The following is a 19,567-nucleotide window of genomic DNA, read 5'->3' on the forward strand; positions in this document are numbered from 1 at the left end:
GGGCTTATTTTTTGCACGCCGAGCTGACATTTTTAATGATACCATTTTGGTGCAGATACGTTCTTTTGATTGCCCGATATTACATTTTAATTCAGTATCGCGATGGCCCAAAAAAGTAATTCTGGGGTTTCTAATTTTTTTCTCGCTGCAACGTTTAGCGGTCAGGTTAATTTTTTTTTTTTTTGATAGATTGAGCGATTCTGAATGCGGCGATACCAAATAAGTGTAGATTTGATTTTTTTTATTGTTTTATTTTGAATCGGGCAAAAAGGGGGTGATTTAAACTTATTTTTTTACATTTTTTTTCATATTTAAAACTTTTTTTTTTTTTTTTACTTTTGCCATGCTTTAATAGCCTCTATGGGAGGCTAAAAGCAGGCATAGCCTGATCGGCTCTGCTACATAGGAGCGATGCTCAGATCGCCCCTATGTAGCTAAATTACAGCATTGCTATGAGCGCCGACCACAGGGTGGCACTCACAGCAATCCGACATCAACAACCATAAAGGTCTTCAACAGACCTCTGGTTGTCATGCCAAGGCATCGCTGACCCCCGATCACGTGACGGGGGTCAACGATGCGCTCATTTCTAGCCCGATGGCAGGAAGCGCTAGCTAAACGCCTCTGTCAGCGGCATTTAGCTAGTTAATAGCAGTGGGTGGATCGAGATTCCACTCGCCGCTATTGCAGGCACATGTCAGCTGTACAAAACAGTGACATGTCCCGGCTTTGATATGGGCTCACCGCCAGAGCCCACATCAAAGCAGGGGATCTGACCTCGGACGTACTATTCTGTCCAAGGTCAGAAAGGGGTTAATGATGCTTCATTTGCGAATCCCAGTGCCTGATGGGATAGTCAAACAAACCATCATCATGAGGCAGAGTCTGTGGCTAGTGCGCATCATAAGACTGATATCTAGCTTTCAGAGACCAGTGTCACTCCTGCACTTGCAGGGGCGGCGCTGACCTCTGTACGTCAGCTATTCTGACTATGCTCACCAACAGTGCGCTCTGTTGCCAGCTTGTTACTGCTGATCTGAACGAGTGAGAGAGCGCACTGTCATTGTGCACATCACTCAATGACAGATCAGGGACTAACCCAGCCCCTGAAATGAAAGTCTTCAATCACGTTTCATTTCAGGGAGAGCGCAGAGGCTGAGGTCACCGCCTGATGATGCTGGGGATTCTCAAATGAAGCATCATCAAAAAGGAAGTTGTAAAAAAACGGTTAGATAGTGTAGTTAGGGAAGGATTAATTGCAGTATATTAGAAAATAGATTAGATTATGGAATGAAAAAGATTCAGAAGGGAAATTAATTTGTATTTCGGACCACTACTTTAAGGTTCACAAAATGTATTTAAGACCAGAAATCTCATAAAACAACTGTTGGTAGTCATAGATTTGCATTGAAGGTGGAACAATGCAAAGATGTGGACCTTCATGTCTTACATGTGATTTTATTTTTGTGCAGGAAAAAGTCAGATTTGTGTTCTCCCAAAGTCATTGTAAAATACCGTTACTGGTATCATTTAAAATTGAGAAAAAAAAATGAAACAAGAAAGGATTGGATTGAATATCGTAATGCTTCAGGTCTGGATATTAGCAGAGCTGGGCCTTTGTGTGGCTGCAGATGGAAATCAAACAGATAGTCTTGTTAATGTAGCACATATTCTTGCATAAAAGAACAACATCCATCATCTCTTGGAAATCTAATTAAAACTTAGTCCATGTTCCTGAAAGCCTGAGCCAAATGCCTGCTGGAAGTATGGACCATCACAATGTCCTTAATGGCTGTTTCGCTGAAGAAGCCAAAATGTAGTAATCACCTGTTTGGGATTTCAATTTAGTTCTTGCATTAAAAGCAAAAACATGTGTAATCCTAAAGTAAAAGTATTTGTCATTAATTTAATGCAAGCTGTCACCACAAAGCCTTTAGTGATAACCTCACCGAATGTCCTGAGTAAGCATTTCTGCGGGGAAACAGATTTATTAACGCTGATTAGTGGGCCAGCGTGGAAAAATACATAACAACTGGAGTCTACGCCTTGCTGCCAGTAGAAGAGGAGCTGTCGGCTCTCCTTTTATGTCCCAAAAATTAACAATTCTGGATCCTCATTTTTTAGAATTCTGCATGGTATCGTTCTTCTGTTATTCTTCCTAGAAATATACAAATACATTGAAACCAGGGCTACAATTCGTCTGGTCCGAAGAGCATGTCCTTGCATATATTGACCAATCGGTGCCATCAGTGGGACTTTTGGAACCTGGATTGTACTATGTTAGTATTTAGGAGGAATAATTGGGTATTTGTCCTCAGGGAGAATATTGTATGTGAGGATAGCACTCGGCCCATTTTCCCACAATTCTACTTCTGGACCTCATAATTGTTCTGTTTTGACAACATTGTGGAAGAAGGTCCTGGAAGCACTGTACTTGGATATTTTGTGATAAAATGTCTGCAAATAACAAAGTCTAAGAAACATTAGGGAGATTTCTCCAAATTGAACTTTCATTATATAGACTCTTAATATAGATGCAAATCTGTGGCGTGCGCCATTCAATGCTTTTTTTAGGCCTCATTCCCATCCAACCTATTTTTCCCCCTCCAGCACGGAAGTGATACACTGGAGGGAAACTGATGTGAGAATGGATCCCATAGTATGTTATGGGATAGTTCACATCCATTGTTACTCTAGATCAGAAAGTCCTCCATGTTGGAATTTTCAATCCTGCGCAGTTTTGTAACAGACACTGGTGAAAAAGCCTGATGACAAATAATGCCGTTTTGACATCAGTTATTATCAGCTGAAGCACAATAAAACAGATTCAGATTCATGGAAACTGGATTTACAGCCTTGTGAAACTCTGGATAGCGCTACTCTAAGGGCTCTTTCACACGACACTATCGGACAAGTGATATCCATGGTTTTCACAGATAGCACTCATACCCATGATATTCTATCATGTCTAATTTTGATCCAAATGGTGGATAAAAATTGGCAATGCAAGTCTATGGGTCTGCGAAAAACTCAAATGACTCGAGAGCAATCTGATTTTCATAAATTGACAGAATAGAGAAGATTGAGAAACTTAATTTTTTTCTCTCCACCTCCAAGGAAAACTGATCATTGAATGGAGAGAAAATGGCTATGTGCAACTACCCTTAGAGCTTTTTTAGGATGATATTTAGGATAGTCAGATTATCTGTAGTATATAAGGTTTGATCTTTGGCCGTCCATCTGAATGGACCTCCAGTGCCAAGTACAGGCAGCCACAACATAATGGTGCCTCGCTGTGCCTGGCGAACACTAATGGGGCCATGGCTGTTGATGGAGCACTGAAGCTTCAATCTCTCAAGAGGCTGCTCAGAATTGGCCTCCCGATGATCAGATTTTGAAGGCCAATTCTATATCCTGGCTACCAATACTCTCAGAGGAAGTCTATCTTTGTGGACAATTTTTTCTTCTTCATTAAAGGGGTTGTCCGGACCAAATCAATAAGCCTGTAGTCAGTCTCTCGGTGTCTGCAAAATTATGAATCCCCCCCAGCACATGCACTGGGCACTGCGGGGATTTGCTGGTTTATGACTGAGACAGGCAAGGGTATGTAGGTGTTAGGCCAGTCTCACATGTCCAGATAATTCCGGTACCCGAAAAATCGGTACCGCAATTATCTGTGTCCGTGTGCCGGTGCGTTTCTGTGGCACATCAGTGTGGCACATGTGTGCCGCCCGTGTGCCCACTGGGTACCACACGCACCGTGCCGGAGACAGCGCTAAAGTTTAGCGCTGTCCCCTGCATCGTGCTGAAGCCCCATTCATATCTTCCCTGCAGCAGCGTTTGCTGTAGAGAAGATATGAATAATAGTGTGTAAAATCCAGATCCAGGTCCCCACCCCCCTCCCACCGCCTGTGCGCCCCACCCCCCCCGCTGTGATTAAAATACTCACCCAGCTCCCTCGCTGCTTCCTGTCCTGGCCGGGACAGGAAGCAGCGATGGAGCCGGGAGCTGGGTGAGTATTTTAATCACAGCGGGGGGGTGGGGCGCACAGGCGGTGGGAGGGGGGTGGGGACCTGGATCTGGATTTTACACACTATTATTCATATCTTCTCTACAGCAAACGCTGCTGCAGGGAAGATATGAATGGGGCTTCAGCACGATGCAGGGGACAGCGCTAAACTTTACAGCGCGGGGGGGGGGGGCACACAGGGGTTGGGGACCTGGATCTGGGTGGGGGGGACAGCGCTTAATGTAGCATTGTCTCCTGCACGGCAAACGGACTGCACAGCGGTACGTGTTTTACACGGACCCATTGACTTTAATGGGTCCGTGTAATCCGTGCGCTCCCACGAACACTGACATGTCTCCGTGTTTGGCACACGGAGACACGGTCCACAAAAAAATCAATGACATCTGCACAGATGCATTGATTTTAATGTGTGTACATGTGTTAGTGGCTCCGGTACGTGAGGAAACTGTCACCTCACGTACTGGAGCCACTGACGTGTGAAACCGGCCTTATAAATACTCCCTCTGCCAGGGCCTGTCTAGTGGGCGTGGCATCGCTCCATACAAACGTATTGAAGCAAGGCCATGCCCACTGGCTGGGAGTATGTATAATGTACACATATCCCCCAGTCCCAGGCCAGAAACTAGTGAATCCCCACAGCGCCCAGGGGGGTTTCATCAGTCTACAGCTGTACCAAAATGGGCAGAGCTGGGTATGAGCCGAAATGGGTATGGCTATACCCGCCCATCAAATTCAGTAAACATGCCAGCATAACATATGTCAGAAGTGCTGCTCCAGTACCGCTTAACATTTTTGGGTAATTAATGAATCGGGCCCTCTCTCTTTTGATTACCTACTCTCAGCTTAAATATGACCACAGGCAACATCAAAGTTTAATATGCAGGGGCAAAAAACATTAATGGCAAATTGGTGCAACATTATTAATGAAATCAAATTGCAAAAATTATTTTTAGCCTCAAATACCCAAACTTAAGTTGAAAAAAAATAATAGTCCCCAAATGTGGACAACCAAATTGTTAAGTCTGCAGTCACTCTGTGCGAGTGCAGACTTCTAAACCCATCCAGCGCACACACTTTGCACTGCCAGGTGTTGCCAGTTTCTGAGCCAGAGCCACATACTCCCTGCCACCGCCCGTCTAGTGGGTGCAGCCTCGCTCTATACACATGTATCAAGAGAGGCCGAACCCACTAGTCGGGATCTGGCCGGGAGTATGTACAGGGTGGGCCATGTATATGGATACACCTAAATAAAATGGGAATGGTTGGTGATATCAACTTCCTGTTTGTGGCACATTAGTATATGGGAGGGAGAAAACATTTCAAGATGGGTGGTGACACCTAAATAAAATGGGAATGGTGACAGTTTTCTTGCGTAGGGTGTCTTGCACCGAAATCTGCTGCAATGACCCGGGTACTGCGTTCACCAGAGATCAACATAATTTCTATCTGCTCCTCACGTGTTAACCTCTGCGACATGTCAATGGCTGTAAACAGAGAAACTTGTAAATAACTCATAAAAGAAGAAAGGTAAGTTAAAACCAAGCACACCATTGTTTTTCTTGTGAAATTCTCAATAAGTTTGATGTGTCCCATGACCCGCTTCCCATTGGAAAAAATAAAGTTGGATCCAAAATGTCTGACTTCAAAATGGCCACCACCCATCTTATAATAATAATAATAATTTTTATTTATATAGCGCCAACATATTCCGCAGCGCTTTACAAATTATAGAGGGGACTTGTACAGACAATAGACATTACAGCATAACAGAAATACAGTTCAAAACAGATACCAGGAGGAATGAGGGCCCTGCTCGTAAGCTTACAGACTATGAGGAAAAGGGGAGACACGAGAGGTGGATGGTAACATCTTGAAAAGTTTTCCCCCTCCCATATAATAATGAGCCACAAACAGGAAGTTGATATCACCAACCATTCCCATTTTATTTAGATGTATCCATATACATGGCCCACCCTGTATATAACTGGACCTGTTGGAAGCCTCAGTTGGGATACAAAACGGCTGTCATCCCAGAGGTATCCCGCTACCATGCATCCATGTTTTAAACTTGTCTAATAAAGAAGAGTTTTCTTACTTGACAATGAATGCCACCCTTTCATCTATTTAGCAGGACTATATATATATTGCATACGTACTTGCCGGTCCCAGCTCAGAGACCAATGAATCCTGGCAGTGCACAGTGTGTGTGCTGGGGGTATTCTTAAGTCTGCAGTCACACAGTGTCACGGGTATGTCAGAAGCTGCAGACAGGTGCACTGCACATAGCTGCAGAAGGTCTCTGCGTTTGGCTTTGCAGACACCTTCTTAACCCTTCTGACTCTTTGACACAGTGCCAACCTTTCTTGGGCTAACTGACACACCTGGACTAGGGTGTTTATAGTATCCCAGCCTGCTGCTGGGAGTTGCCGGTGAGATTTCCATTTCCCCCCGTTGAGGCTTGGAGATAGCAGTCGGCTATCTTCCTGTTGCTGGAAGACGTCTGTGTTACATCTCTGAGTCTTCTCAAGATGTGTTCTCCTTGTTTGTATGCCCCAGCTATCTTAAGTGGTAGTGGGGATTGACTAATGGTATCCCGTCCTTCACTAAGAAGGGCCTATCGCCAGGATCAGGCAGGGATTAGGTTCCTGCTCAGCGATAGGTGCAGAACCTATATAGGGACGCTTAGGGCAGACAGGGTGGCTTTAGATCTGCCTAAGGGTCTCCACTCCCCCCTTCCCTAATGTTGGGCTCCCTTCCCCTCATTCCTTCTTGTTGAACTTAGTCTTTCCTATACTGTGCGTGACACACAGTGACTACAGACTTATTTTTGATGAGACAACCCCTTTAATTAAAGAAAAAAAAGATTCACCTTTAGAATATATGGTTTAAAATTTAGTGGTGTACATTGAAAGATTTGGTCGCCAAAGTGTAAACCGCTTGAAGTACTATTGGGCTATAACTTTGAAAATAAATTACATATTATTGGACCCAAAAATGTTGATATGCTAAAAAAAAATAAAAAATGATAATATATTGTCCTCCATAAGGCACAGATATCAAAACTTTCACAATGCAAATTTGTTAATAGATAAAACTTCACTTTTAATGGATAATAAAACCGGTATTTTATATGCTGTGAAATAGTTAAAAATAAGGGTCCACCAACCAAGAGTAGAAAAGTCTAATCTTTCTACTATTGATTGGTGGAACCTTAGTTTTAACCATTTGATTATCATAAAATACTCATTTGATTATTATCAATTAAAAAGTGAAATTTTAACTATTAATTTTGGATGGTGAAACATTGGCTGGCAGTATTTTTTATATATTTTTCTGTATCATGGTCATCCGTACAGCATTGCTGTATACGATATTAATATTCTAGATATTAACACAAAGGAAACATAAGAGCCGGAGTCTGACGTGTTGTCAAATGTTTTATTTAGAAACATACATGTACTATAAAAGCTGATGCAGGTCTTTTTTTTTTCCTTCACCTATTTTCTGAACTCTAGAGTTATACGAACCAGATAGGACTTAGGAACGCGACACGACATTGTTCCTCCGTTAAGGCAATATGCACCAAACCAGTATAACGTCACAATAGACAGAATTAACACACACAGCAGTAGCTGACGTTCCTGGTTCTCTGGACTCTAAGTGTGGCGCATTATGTTGTAGTAAGCGCAGGCCTGTTCTAGTAATTCGTCAGCGTGTTGGTAAATATTACAAAAAAATAAAATAACACCAAAAATACATTTCCAATAGTACTGACAAAATTAGTACTCAGCAACACCAGAAGTACAGAGAATGAAAAGATTTGATATCGCTGCCACAAGGATCAGCAGCAGATTTCACACCAATACACTGTTAGCAAAATATACAATGCAATCACACACTAGCCCCGTATTTGGTACGCCTGACGGTAAATGACTGCTTATAGAAAATTCTGGGGATGCTGGAAATACGACAATTGAATCTGTCCCAAAGCTCAACTCCACCAACAACCACAAAATTCAGGCATGACTGCATGATATCTAATAGGACACTGAGACTTGTTTTAGAGATTTTCTTTCCTTCACTTACAAAATAGAGGTGCAGGGTTAAAAAATAGATTTTTTTTGGCTATGTAATACTGCACTGCCTTGTTAGCTCCATGTCCCAGAGACCTAATTCAGCTCTACAGTTATTAGACACCGAAAAGAAAACTGTATATTGAGGCTTCCTGGAGCATTATAGGGAATCTGTCAGCAGCAGCCTGATGTAGGCAAAGAGAAGCTGAATCCAATGATGTATCACTTAGATTACTGGGTGCAGCCGCTCTGACACAATCCAGAATGTTTAGATTTAGCAATGAAGCAGAGATGAGAAAGATAACCCCGCCCACACCAGGCTCTGTATATACAATGTCCATAGACAGTGAGCTGCCTATCGCAGGAGGGGGGCGTGTCTGACCTGGAGGCTGGGGCAGATTAATGATAAGCTCCTAGTGCTAAAACAATAATTGTAAGCAAACAAAACCAAGGAGCTTGATAAGAGACACCTTGCTGAAATCTGTGTTTTAACCCCTACAGCATGCTGTCTTTAGCTTACATAACAAAAACCTGCTGACAGATTCCCTTTAAGATTATTCCATGGAGCTAACCTCAGTCACAAGTGAATTTTGGAGTTGTGAGTGTAGCCATTCATCCAAAAAGAGGCAGTGATGTGCACCCCACCTTATCAAGGTAGCGGACTATAGAAAGCAAAATGCTGGTGACCGGTTTATTAAAGCATGGAGGTTCTGCTCTTCTGTACATACTGCACCATGTATTGTAATGCAGATAAATAAATCCTCTCCTGGTTACTACGAAGTAGAAATCATATAGCATTAACTATAGCGCCAACATGGAACCGAATCCTGGTTATAAAACAAGGGTTATATTGGGCGAGCCTTGTACGATGCAAGAATCTGGTATTAAGTTCACAGACGCCATGCAAAGTGTAAACATCAGTTATGGAAAACCGGATTCATGCACAACACATCAGAAAAAAAAAGTAAAAACAAACGCCAAAAAACAAATTTTTTTTTTTTACATTTTAAGCTACAGCTCCAACCAAGACTTCTTCCAGAGTGACACTAAGACCCCCAATCTGTCTCCCTCGCCTTCCTTAATATTGTAGCTTTATTGCATCTGTCGCACCTGCAGGAACATGCAACAGTTTTGCAATTTAAGGCACCTTTTGTATGCTGCAATATAGAGCAAGTGCTGCAGATGTATCAACCGAACACAAGCAAAATAAGTCAGTGCTGGCGCTAAAATAAATAGTGGCTACCGGCTCGAGAAGACATATTATTGCTCGTGTAACGGCAGATGTGCACCCTATTCTGGAAATTTAGACGTGACTCCATCTATTACACATGATAGGGCTCCATTATGTTCAAGGAGGGATATCCAATAACCACTTGGGTCTATAGGTTTCACTACACCACAGAGCGCAACTTGCAAGAACCTCCCCCGTCTTCTGTGTTCCCAAACCCACTCAGGAGTCCAACATCATTCCCAAGCCTTTAATAATATGCCATTTCCTTTAGAATTCGAGATTCTGCAAATCTCAGGATACCAGACATTGGAAATCCGGAATACAAAAAATCCTCCCCAAAAAAATAACCCACCTGACAACCCCCCAAAAAAATGGTTCTGTCTCCTTTATCCATGTAGTAAAGGTTCACTTGAACTTTTTGGAAATCGAGCCAGCTATAATAAATGTCCCATCTCATCGGGATTCACTCTTATCATTCATAGTGCACGTTAATGAAGAGACCAGGACTGTCCAGTACAAGCGCCATTAGTGGCAGTCTTGTCAGTAAATATCACTACAGATGTAAGACAGTTATCGTTCGGCCAAACCCAACACTCCGTGTAAACGCAAACTGTATTATCAGACTAATCGTGGTCACGGCGCCAGCGGCCGCTTGCCCTATCTTCAGTGTGATAGCGCCATCTAGTGTCACCCATGCAGCTGAATAGCCTCAGATTACCCTATATGTAAATGAGAACTCCTGCCTAAAATTCAGTGGTATGCGTAGAAAATAAGGCATCATTCACACTGGTGTTTGCATTCAACACAATGGTGATTACATTCTATGAGTAGTGTTAATATACAGAACTAAGTAAGTAGTAAAGTACTTTCATTGTGCTGGAAAGTCTACACCCAAGGACATTCTCATCCGTCGCCTGTCTGCAGAGCTGCACACAGATACATCACTTTTGTGTTTATATGCTGGAAGGATTGCATCGAGAGACTCAAGATACAATTTGCTTGCTTGTAAGACTTACGGCGTCATCAATGTACACTAGTAGAAAGCTAACACTTATGCCCCATTTTAATGTAGGTGTAAACCATAGGACACCAGTAAGCAGGACCTCACAGGTCTAAGCGGCGTCTCTGGCTGGTCACCCCACAATCATTACGAGAAGTATGGAGGTGTCTGGATACATAGGATGTAGCCCAATGCGTAGATATACATTCACCTGCACCAGAATTAAGGGTGAGGCACCTCGGGGGCATGTCACTTATCAAAGCCTTCCCACACCAGTGTGTGTGGGGTACTTGTAAACCAAGGTCTGACGGATCTCTTCTTGGCAAATTCACAAATCTCTCCGGTGGTGTTTGTTAGGTAGGAATCTACTGGATTTGTCTCGCAAATGAACGTCTGCAAATGTTAAGCAAATCACGTAGTAAACTAGCAAGCACCACACACAGTTCTCCGATCTCGACACGAGACGAGTGTCAGGATCTCTGCAGGTAAAAGTGATTGTCTGAAGTCCGCCTTCGTGGGAGAGTGTACGCTCTTCTATAAGGAAGGTCTTCATGGCGAATGCTGGAATCACAATGGAGTAGGGTGACCCGCCGCTGGAAGAAATCAGGTAATTCGTTACAAACTTCCTCTAAAGCATTTGTACGCTTGTCTACCTTACAATTAAAGATTGTAGAACATTAAAGTAGGCCTGCAACATAGGATTCATGCAATTGTAACAGACATTCCTAACCCCTTCAAGACCAGGCGGTTTTTCTTTTTGTCCCTCACTTCTTCCAAGAGTCATATCTTTATTTTTTCTGTGGTTATCATGAGGGCTTTTTTGTGGAAGGAGTTATAACTTAATGAAAAACCATAGAAAAATAAAAGGTATCATTCAAAACTACTAGTAAGGTGATGAAATGGTGGGAAAAAAAATGCAAAAACACGCATTTCACCACCGCCCTTTTGTTTTTGTTCTTATGGTGTTTATAGTGCAGTAAAAATGATCTGACAACATGATTCTTCAGGTCAGTATTATTAGGCACTAACAAAGTAAGAGTGATTTTAAAAAAATCAGAATTATTGTCAAACGATTGGTATGTTTCTGAAACCTGGAACGGTCTTATTTTTTTCTCGATTCACCAGTGTGAGGACCTGTTTTCTGCATGACATACTGTCATTTTTATTGGTACCATTTTGGAACATAAGATGTTTTTTGAAATGGCAATTTTGTCACTTCAAGGTCTTTTTTCCACTTAGCAGTTAATGGATGCTTTAAATAAATGTATATTTGATAGATCAAGCTTTTTCAGACATGATGATACTGGGAAAACAGGGATGATTAACTTTTAAATTTAAAAAAAATTGTTAAACGTTTTCCATTTAACTTGTGCTCCATTTTTTTTGTCCGTCTGATCGTTTGTTCTATACAATGCAATACTGCTGAATTACATAGGAAAATTACCAATCTCCTGTGAAGCCCAGACATAGGTGGAGATGAGGGCCTTCAGGTCATTGGGCACCAGAATGATAGTGTATCACAATTGGGACATTTAAAGGGAATCTGTCAGCAGGTTTTTGCTAACACATCCGAGAGCAGCCTGATGTTGGCAAAGAGAAGCTGAATCCAACAATGTATCACTTAGCTCACTGGGTACAGCCATTCTGACACAATCAGAGCTTTAAACTTTAGAATGAATCAGAGCTGAGAAAGCTAACTCCACCCACACCAGGACAAAGGGGGAGGGCGTTACCAGACTAGTGTTAATCTCTTAGTGATAAATTATTCATAGTTAGTTAACAACAGCACACGCTTTGACAAGTGATAAGTCCCTGAATTCTGTGTTTCAGCCTCTATCTCCTGATGTCTCCAGATTACATAGCAAAACCCTGCTGGCAGATTCCCATTAAATGCCACTTGACACCCTAATTTCAACCATAGAAGAATGGCTTTGCTATGCATTGTGAATCAGGGCCATGGAAAGAAGAACTTACAATCTCTTCCTTCCATTTGCTCAACAACCCCCCCGCTGAGCAGAGAGTCTGTGATGCAGTCAAATCCTTTGCACTGGTCAAGTATGAAACAACTGGCTGGTGTGGCAATAGCTTTATTCCATTGTGCAATCAGGCTTCCTGACTACAGAGCAACACAATGTCTGTCCTACATTTTTAAGGTCATGTACGGGATATCAATATTTTGGGTACTCACCATAATATCTGTTTCGCAATAGTCTTCATTGGGGGACACAGAGAACCATGGAATAGTCTGCTGCCACCTGGATGCTTATACTATTATTATATTCTACAACACCAAAAATAAATCCACCAAAGAAAGACCATGAAGGAAAATAACTATAACACCAAAAACCTGCCTTCACACAAGGTCAGTAAAAAAGAAATAATTTTATTAACCAAACAATAAAATATATATATAAAATACAGTGGGAATACACCAAAGCACAGGAATAGGCGGGCAACCCAGGTATGAACCCCAAAAGTAGTGGTATCATACAAATAACAACCAAACCATATTAACGCAGGTAATCATTGTGCAAGTGACCATGTACAAAACACGCAGAAAATAGATAAGGTAATAATAAATACTGATAATATAAAGTAATACAAAAGTAATGATATAATTACCAAATGGGGCACTCCTGGGGGACCCACCAACACCCGACGCGCGTTTCGCACCGAAATGCTTCATCTGGGGGTGGTTGGGTACTGGCCATAGTTTGTATATATATATTAAGGATCCAATAGGGAAAGAGCTAGCAATAAATTAACTGATGTAAAAGTCCTGAGTATGCCTGCGCAGGTGAGAGTGATGGCGATAAGATGGAACACTCATGATTAAAATGTAAACCGACCTTAGTAACTGCCATGAACCACGTGCACCAGCCAGCGGTCGCCATGACCGCGTTGTAACAACATCTCGGGCAGTAACCGGAACTACCATCACCGCCTAGCACTGACATCACATCCGGTGCGTCGCAACATGTCACCATGGCAACCGCCACCAGAGAGACAGCGCGCTCCACACGCCTCATCATAACACACCCACAACTGGGATAGAAACAAATATCAATCACCGCAGGAGAGACGCGCATCAGCCAACAGAAAACGACCATGCTGTGGGAACATACCACACAATACAGCGCCGCCCTCCACTGACATTACATCTGGTGCCTCATACCACCATGGTAACCACCATAAACACAGCGCAGGACGCACACCATATGCCCACACATAAATACAAGACCAATATGGGAATGAGAATACAAGTAAAAAACCGGTGATGGATAATAAGTGAGAAGTGAAATATGTGCGCAGTGAGTAAATAAGAAGGATAACAACACTGGAGGGAAAAAATATAATTAACAGATAACAATGCATACATAACATATATAAAGAACATACATATATATACAGCAAGAATGCCATTATGTAATAAAAAAGGACTGATGAGATATATAAAAGACATGTGAACACAGTCCAAATACCACATGTACAAATATCATAAATAGTGAAATATTGAAATATACATGCAACCATTAAAAAGCAGCATACATAAAAATGTGAAAGCATGTGATGCACATGGACACCAGCACAAAAAACACAGTGTAAAAAACCACCGATTGTAGCCATATCCCATATTATATTTTTTCCCTCCAGTGTTGTTATCCTTCTTATTTACTCACTGCGCACATATTTCACTTCTCACTTATTATTATCCATCACCGGTTTTTTACTTGTATTCTCATTCCCATATTGGTCTTGTATTTATGTGTGGGCATATGGTGTGCGTCCTGCGCTGTGTTTATGGTGGTTACCATGGTGGTATGAGGCACCGGATGTAATGTCAGTGGAGGGCGGCGCTGTATTGTGTGGTATGTTCCCACAGCATGGTCGTTTTCTGTTGGCAGATGCGCGTCTCTCCTGCGGTGATTGATATTTGTTTCTATCCCAGTTGTGGGTGTGTTATGATGAGGCGTGTGGAGCGCGCTGTCTCTCTGGTGGCGGTTGCCATGGTGACATGTTGCGACGCACCGGATGTGACGTCAGTGCTAGGCGGTGATGGTAGTTCCGGTTACTGCCCGAGATGTTGTTACAACGCGGTCATGGCGACCGCTGGCTGGTGCACGTGGTTCATGGCAGTTACTAAGGTCGGTTTACATTTTAATCATGAGTGTTCCATCTTATCGCCGTCACTCTCACCTGCGCAGGCATACACAGGACTTTTACATCAGTTAATTTATTGCTAGCTCTTTCCCTATTGGATCCTTAATATATATATACAAACTATGGCCAGTACCCAACCACCCCCAGACGAAGCATTTCGGTGCGAAACGCGCGTCAGGTGTTGGTAGGTCCCCCAGGAGTGCCCCATTTGGTAATTATATCATTACTTTTGTATTACTTTATATTATCAGTATTTATTATTACCTTATCTATTTTCTGCATGTTTTGTACATGGTCACTTGCACAATGATTACCTGCGTTAATATGGTTTGGTTGTTATTTGTATGATACCACTACTTTTGGGGTTCATACCTGGGTTGCCCGCCTATTCCTGTGCTTTGGTGTATTCCCACTGTATTTTATATATATATTGTATTTATTGTTTGGTTAATAAAATTATTTCTTTTTTACTGACCTTGTGTGAAGGCAGGTTTTTGGTGTTATATTATTATATTCTAAATGAAAATTGGCTCCGCCCCAGCAGACTATATCTCGCCTGCTAGCCTCAGGCTTCTTCAGTTTACTGAGAAATCAGTAGGAGAATCAAAAAAAAACCAACACATTAAAAAATTTGGAAAAAAAAAAGACTTCAATTAGACCCTGAGAGAAGAAAACAACATAAATGCAGGCCCAACCGTGCAACTATGGGTGGGTGCTGTGTCCTGTAATGAGGACTATAGAGAAACAGATTTTACGGTGAGTACCAAAAGTCATTATTTCTCAGTCAATTCATTGGGGGACTTAGAGAAACATGGGACGTCCTAAATCTGTCCATGGGGTGGGAAAACAATTAATATACTGCTACCATCAAACTCTCCAACCATCAAACTCTCCAACTCTTGCTCAGGCCAAAGCCTGAGCAACTGCCACCTGCAAAATCTTCCTGCCAAGACTTGCAACAGCAGGAGCAAAGGTATGGACCCTGTAAAATGTGGAGAAGGCATGTACTGATGATCAAGAAGCTGCTTTACAGAGTTGCAGGACTATTGCCTGGTAAACATCTTCGTAAACATCCTGGGTGTGGTTGCCAGCACAAAGGGAAGGGCTCTGAACTGAAAGTGATCCTGGTTGACTGCAAAGCGAAGAAATTGCTAATGGGCCAGCAAGATCGCTAAATGAAGATGGTCATCCTGGATGTCTATTGAGGACAAAAACTTCCCGGCCTCCATGGATGCCACAACTGAGCAGCGCAACTACATACTCAAGTGATTAAGCCACACTGATTTTTTCAGCCGTCATAGATAAAGAATGGATCGTACTGAACCCTGCTTTTTGGGGATGATGAATAGTTTTGAGTAGAATCCTCTGAAGTGTTCCAAAGGAGGAACCCCCATGATTACTGCTGCTTGAAGCAAGGATGCTATCACCTGATTGAAACCGGATCTTATACTGGGAGAACATGGGGGATGAGATCTGAAAAAAAACTATCTTGTAGAAGAGCGACAAACTATTTTGTAGCCAAAATAAACAACCTCTCTGATCCATAAGTCGCTGACCACCCCCAGCCATGCTTCCATGAAAAGGAGGCACCACCCACTCTGTAAAAATCCCTGAGTGGATGTTCTCTCCTTTACTGCCTCTAGAACCAGATGGCTTACCACCTGATCTGAGGGAACCCCCGGTGGGTGTAGGTTTAAAGGAGAATCTCCTTGACCTCTGGGAGACTTTGGGAGACTCTGGGTCTGACCTGACGGCTAAAATCCTACGGTTTAGGAAACTGGCAAAAGGGGCAGAACTGCAAAACACACAGTCTTCTAAATGGATGACTGGGCCTGGCTTGAGGAAGCAGGGTACGTCTGCCCCCCTTGGCATCAGCAATGATGTCGTCCAATTTCATACCAAACAGGACCAACCCCTGGAACGGTAAACCCGTAAAAGATTTCTTTTAAGCCAAATCTGCTCTCCATACCTTGAGCCATAAAATACGATGAAAGGCCATGCAATTGGTGCCGCCTGGGCAGAGCATTTATTTGCATCTAATGAGGCTGAACTTAAATATCTGTCTGCCTGTGCGAACTGATCCGCAATATTCCTTAGCTCCACCTGCCGGGAACCAGCTAGAATACTGCAATGTAAATGCTAAGCCCAAGTAGTAACTTCCTTAGATACCCAAGTACCTTCAAAAGCAGGGCAGAGAGAATAGCCCGCTGCTTCATAGCCGGACTTAGCCATAGACTCTATATGTCTGTCTGTGGGGTCTCTAAGTGCCACTACCTCAGCAAGAGGTATGTAGTTGTCCCAGATAGGTGAGATACGCGAGTATCTACCAAAGGTTTAGCAGACCAGGATGCCACCAACTCTGCAGGAAACGAGTATAACACCTGCATACGACTGCGTTTTTCTCCCATACCTTCTGTAGGTCTTCCCAAAATTCCTCGTGTTTATAAGAAAAAAAAAAAAAGATCTAGCCTAGAGGGCAGGAGGTTGTCTGACAACACCCCTAGAGATGAGTCAACAGCCGACACCAGACTCTCCACTGTTTCCCTCAACTTCCCCATCTGATATGGGTCTAACATGAGTCTGAGCTGGAACTAGAGTCTGAGCATTGGGGAGTTTTTGAGGGGGGAGTGTGCTTTCTGAGAGGAAAAAAAGATCCTGGACGTCTTTCTCGGGAGCTGGAGGATGAGGTAAAGTGAGGCCGCTTGGATTTCGGCCACGACCGGCCATACTGGAGCGGCATGACAGGAGGGTCCAACTTACTCACAGAGGTGGTCACCGCTCCAGGGTGGCAGCCACCATTTGCAAATGTTCCACAACAGTAACCAGCATTCTGGACACCCTGGTTAGTTCAGATACTGACTGGGCTAGATTACGAGCCCAAGAAGGTGGGACTATAATCTCTTCTGACATTACACAGGTCCCCTGGGCAGGTATAAGCAGAGAGGGAGGTGGGGGAGTACAGGGGGTACAGTAGGCCACTTATTGTCCTGGGGAAAACTTATTATTACAGGCAAAGAATGCATGATAAGTGACCAGTGGGCGTGCATGGTCTTCTCTGGACATTATAAGAACCAGAAAGCAGGGAAAATACAACAGTAAGCAGTGCTTTAAAGAAAAGTTCTTGAAGAGAGCTAATAATCAGCCACTTGATGTCAACAGCCTACTCTGTCCGTGGTCCCATAATAGCACCCTTATGTCGCTGGTGTCCGTTACGTTTCAGTGAGTGCCAGAAATAGGACGGTGTGAGTGAGGATACTATGCAGGTGCCATATGTAAAATACTGCATTGCAAAATAGGGCAGCCGGAAAAGGTAGAGGCAAAGCTAAAGATGGGGGTGCTGGGAAGCACTGCAGATAGGCGGAAGAGTATGCCCGCTGGATGCGCTGATTGCCAGGGCTCAGCGACTGTGCGGATTAGCCACGGCATGCCTGTGAATTCGACAAGCCAGCAGCGTGCCTGAGGATTAATTATAGCGCTGCGCAGCAGCATCAATACCAGCTGCACAGGACCACTACGCCAGGGCAGGCAGCACCGCTAAACAATGGCCACTACACGGTCCACCCCACCTGACCCAGGTAATCATGCAACTCTAGCGCAAAGAGTGTAGGGGGCACAGGGCGGACTGAAACGGCATGTGTGACCACAGCAGCGAATTGCCTAACCGGGCTGCTAGCGCAGTGGAACCCCGAGATTCCGGATTGAGCCCGGCAGCCGGGCATCACAGTCCTGAGCCTCTCCTCCAAACCACTGAGCTCTAGTCCTAGCTGTCCCCACCCTCTTCAACTACCCTAAGAAACAGTGAGCAGGGGAGGGGAAAAAAGTGAAGAGGAGGGGGGGAGAGAGATGGTGTGTGGGGGAAGGTTACAGAGTCGCAAAAGGGCTATACTCACCTGTTCTGAAGACCCAAAATCCAATCTTCTGCTTCATGCAATATGCATGCTATGTGGGGCAGGTGGGAAGGAGCTGACTGGCTTATGGACCGCTGCCAAAGTACCTGACCACCGACTGTGTCATGGTACTCTGGATGAGGAGAACACGGATTGCACAATTACAACCTGTACTCTGTGTCACTGCGTGGCTGAAACAGAGTGCACAATTATACCCAGTTACCCTGAACACGATCCAGCCTAACCTAATGACTAAGACAGGTCTGAGACAGAATTGCCTCCAACTGACGCTACAAAAAAATTAGGGAGCCTGAGGCTAGCAGGTGAGGTATAGTCTGCTGGGGAGGAGCACATTTTCATTTAGAATGTGATAAATAGTGTCAGCCTCCAGGTGGCAGCAGACTATCCCATTGTTCTCTGTGTCCCCCAATGAAGCGACCCAGAAATTGTTTTTTTAGTGACAGGTGAAGTTTTTATAGACATCTATAGACGGGAGACATATTGTCATCATTGTGGTGCAGTGCTGAATGCAATGCATTCTCTTGCATTGATGAGTGGCTGGTGAATTAGCTCTGAATTAATATCGGCGAGGTGGATAATGTTGTATATGTCATGTCTCACCTGTACGGAAAAATTAACATTGACATAGGAAATATTGCTTTTTAAGTTCCCTACATATAACTGGTGGCACTAGAGTTCAAGTCCTCTTTATCTCTTAAGAGGAAATTTGCATATTTAAATTCCTAAAGGAGCATTGCATGGCCTATAAGTCTCCTTTCACCAAAACGACATGGTAAGAAAAGACTGATATTCTTTTAAACCTGTTATACAGTAAATTAAAATGAGAAAGGTTACAAATGCAGGATAGTATTGTACTGAATTTGTAGTAGGCAGTGAGGTGTCCATTCATGTCAGTAGTGAGTATAGTGTTGTGGGATAAAGATGGGACTTGAGGCAAGCAGGTCTTCTAAGATAAAGAGAAAATAAAGTAAAAAAAAAAGACAAAAACAAAAACTCACTTCTGGATCTTGCATAGCAATCATTGCAATTTAATAGGCCATTGCGGATCCTGACGTCAGTTCCAGTAGTTGCACCACCAAGTTGTCCCTTACAGATGCCACACTAAAAACACGCAAAGGACAATTAGTGAAATATAGTTACACAAATCTGCTATTGCTATACACA

At 43.2% G+C, this 19,567-nt stretch overlaps 1 protein-coding gene across 1 annotated transcript in view; it reads right to left on the reverse strand.

The window, feature by feature from the left end:
- Positions 1–7,454: 7,454 nt before the first annotated feature.
- LIMCH1 (LIM and calponin homology domains 1) overlaps positions 7,455–19,567 on the reverse strand; it is a 366,814-nt gene continuing 354,701 nt past the window's right edge. The window contains exons 33-34 of the mRNA XM_069744541.1: positions 19,402–19,504; positions 7,455–10,927 (exon numbers count right to left, since the gene is read on the reverse strand). Coding sequence (XP_069600642.1) covers positions 10,902–10,927; positions 19,402–19,504 — 129 coding nt within the window. The 3' untranslated portion in view covers positions 7,455–10,901. The remainder of the gene's footprint in view (positions 10,928–19,401; positions 19,505–19,567) is intronic.

The sequence above is a fragment of the Ranitomeya imitator genome, chromosome 1, assembly GCF_032444005.1.
Source record: "Ranitomeya imitator isolate aRanImi1 chromosome 1, aRanImi1.pri, whole genome shotgun sequence".
Classification (NCBI taxonomy): domain Eukaryota; kingdom Metazoa; phylum Chordata; class Amphibia; order Anura; family Dendrobatidae; genus Ranitomeya; species Ranitomeya imitator.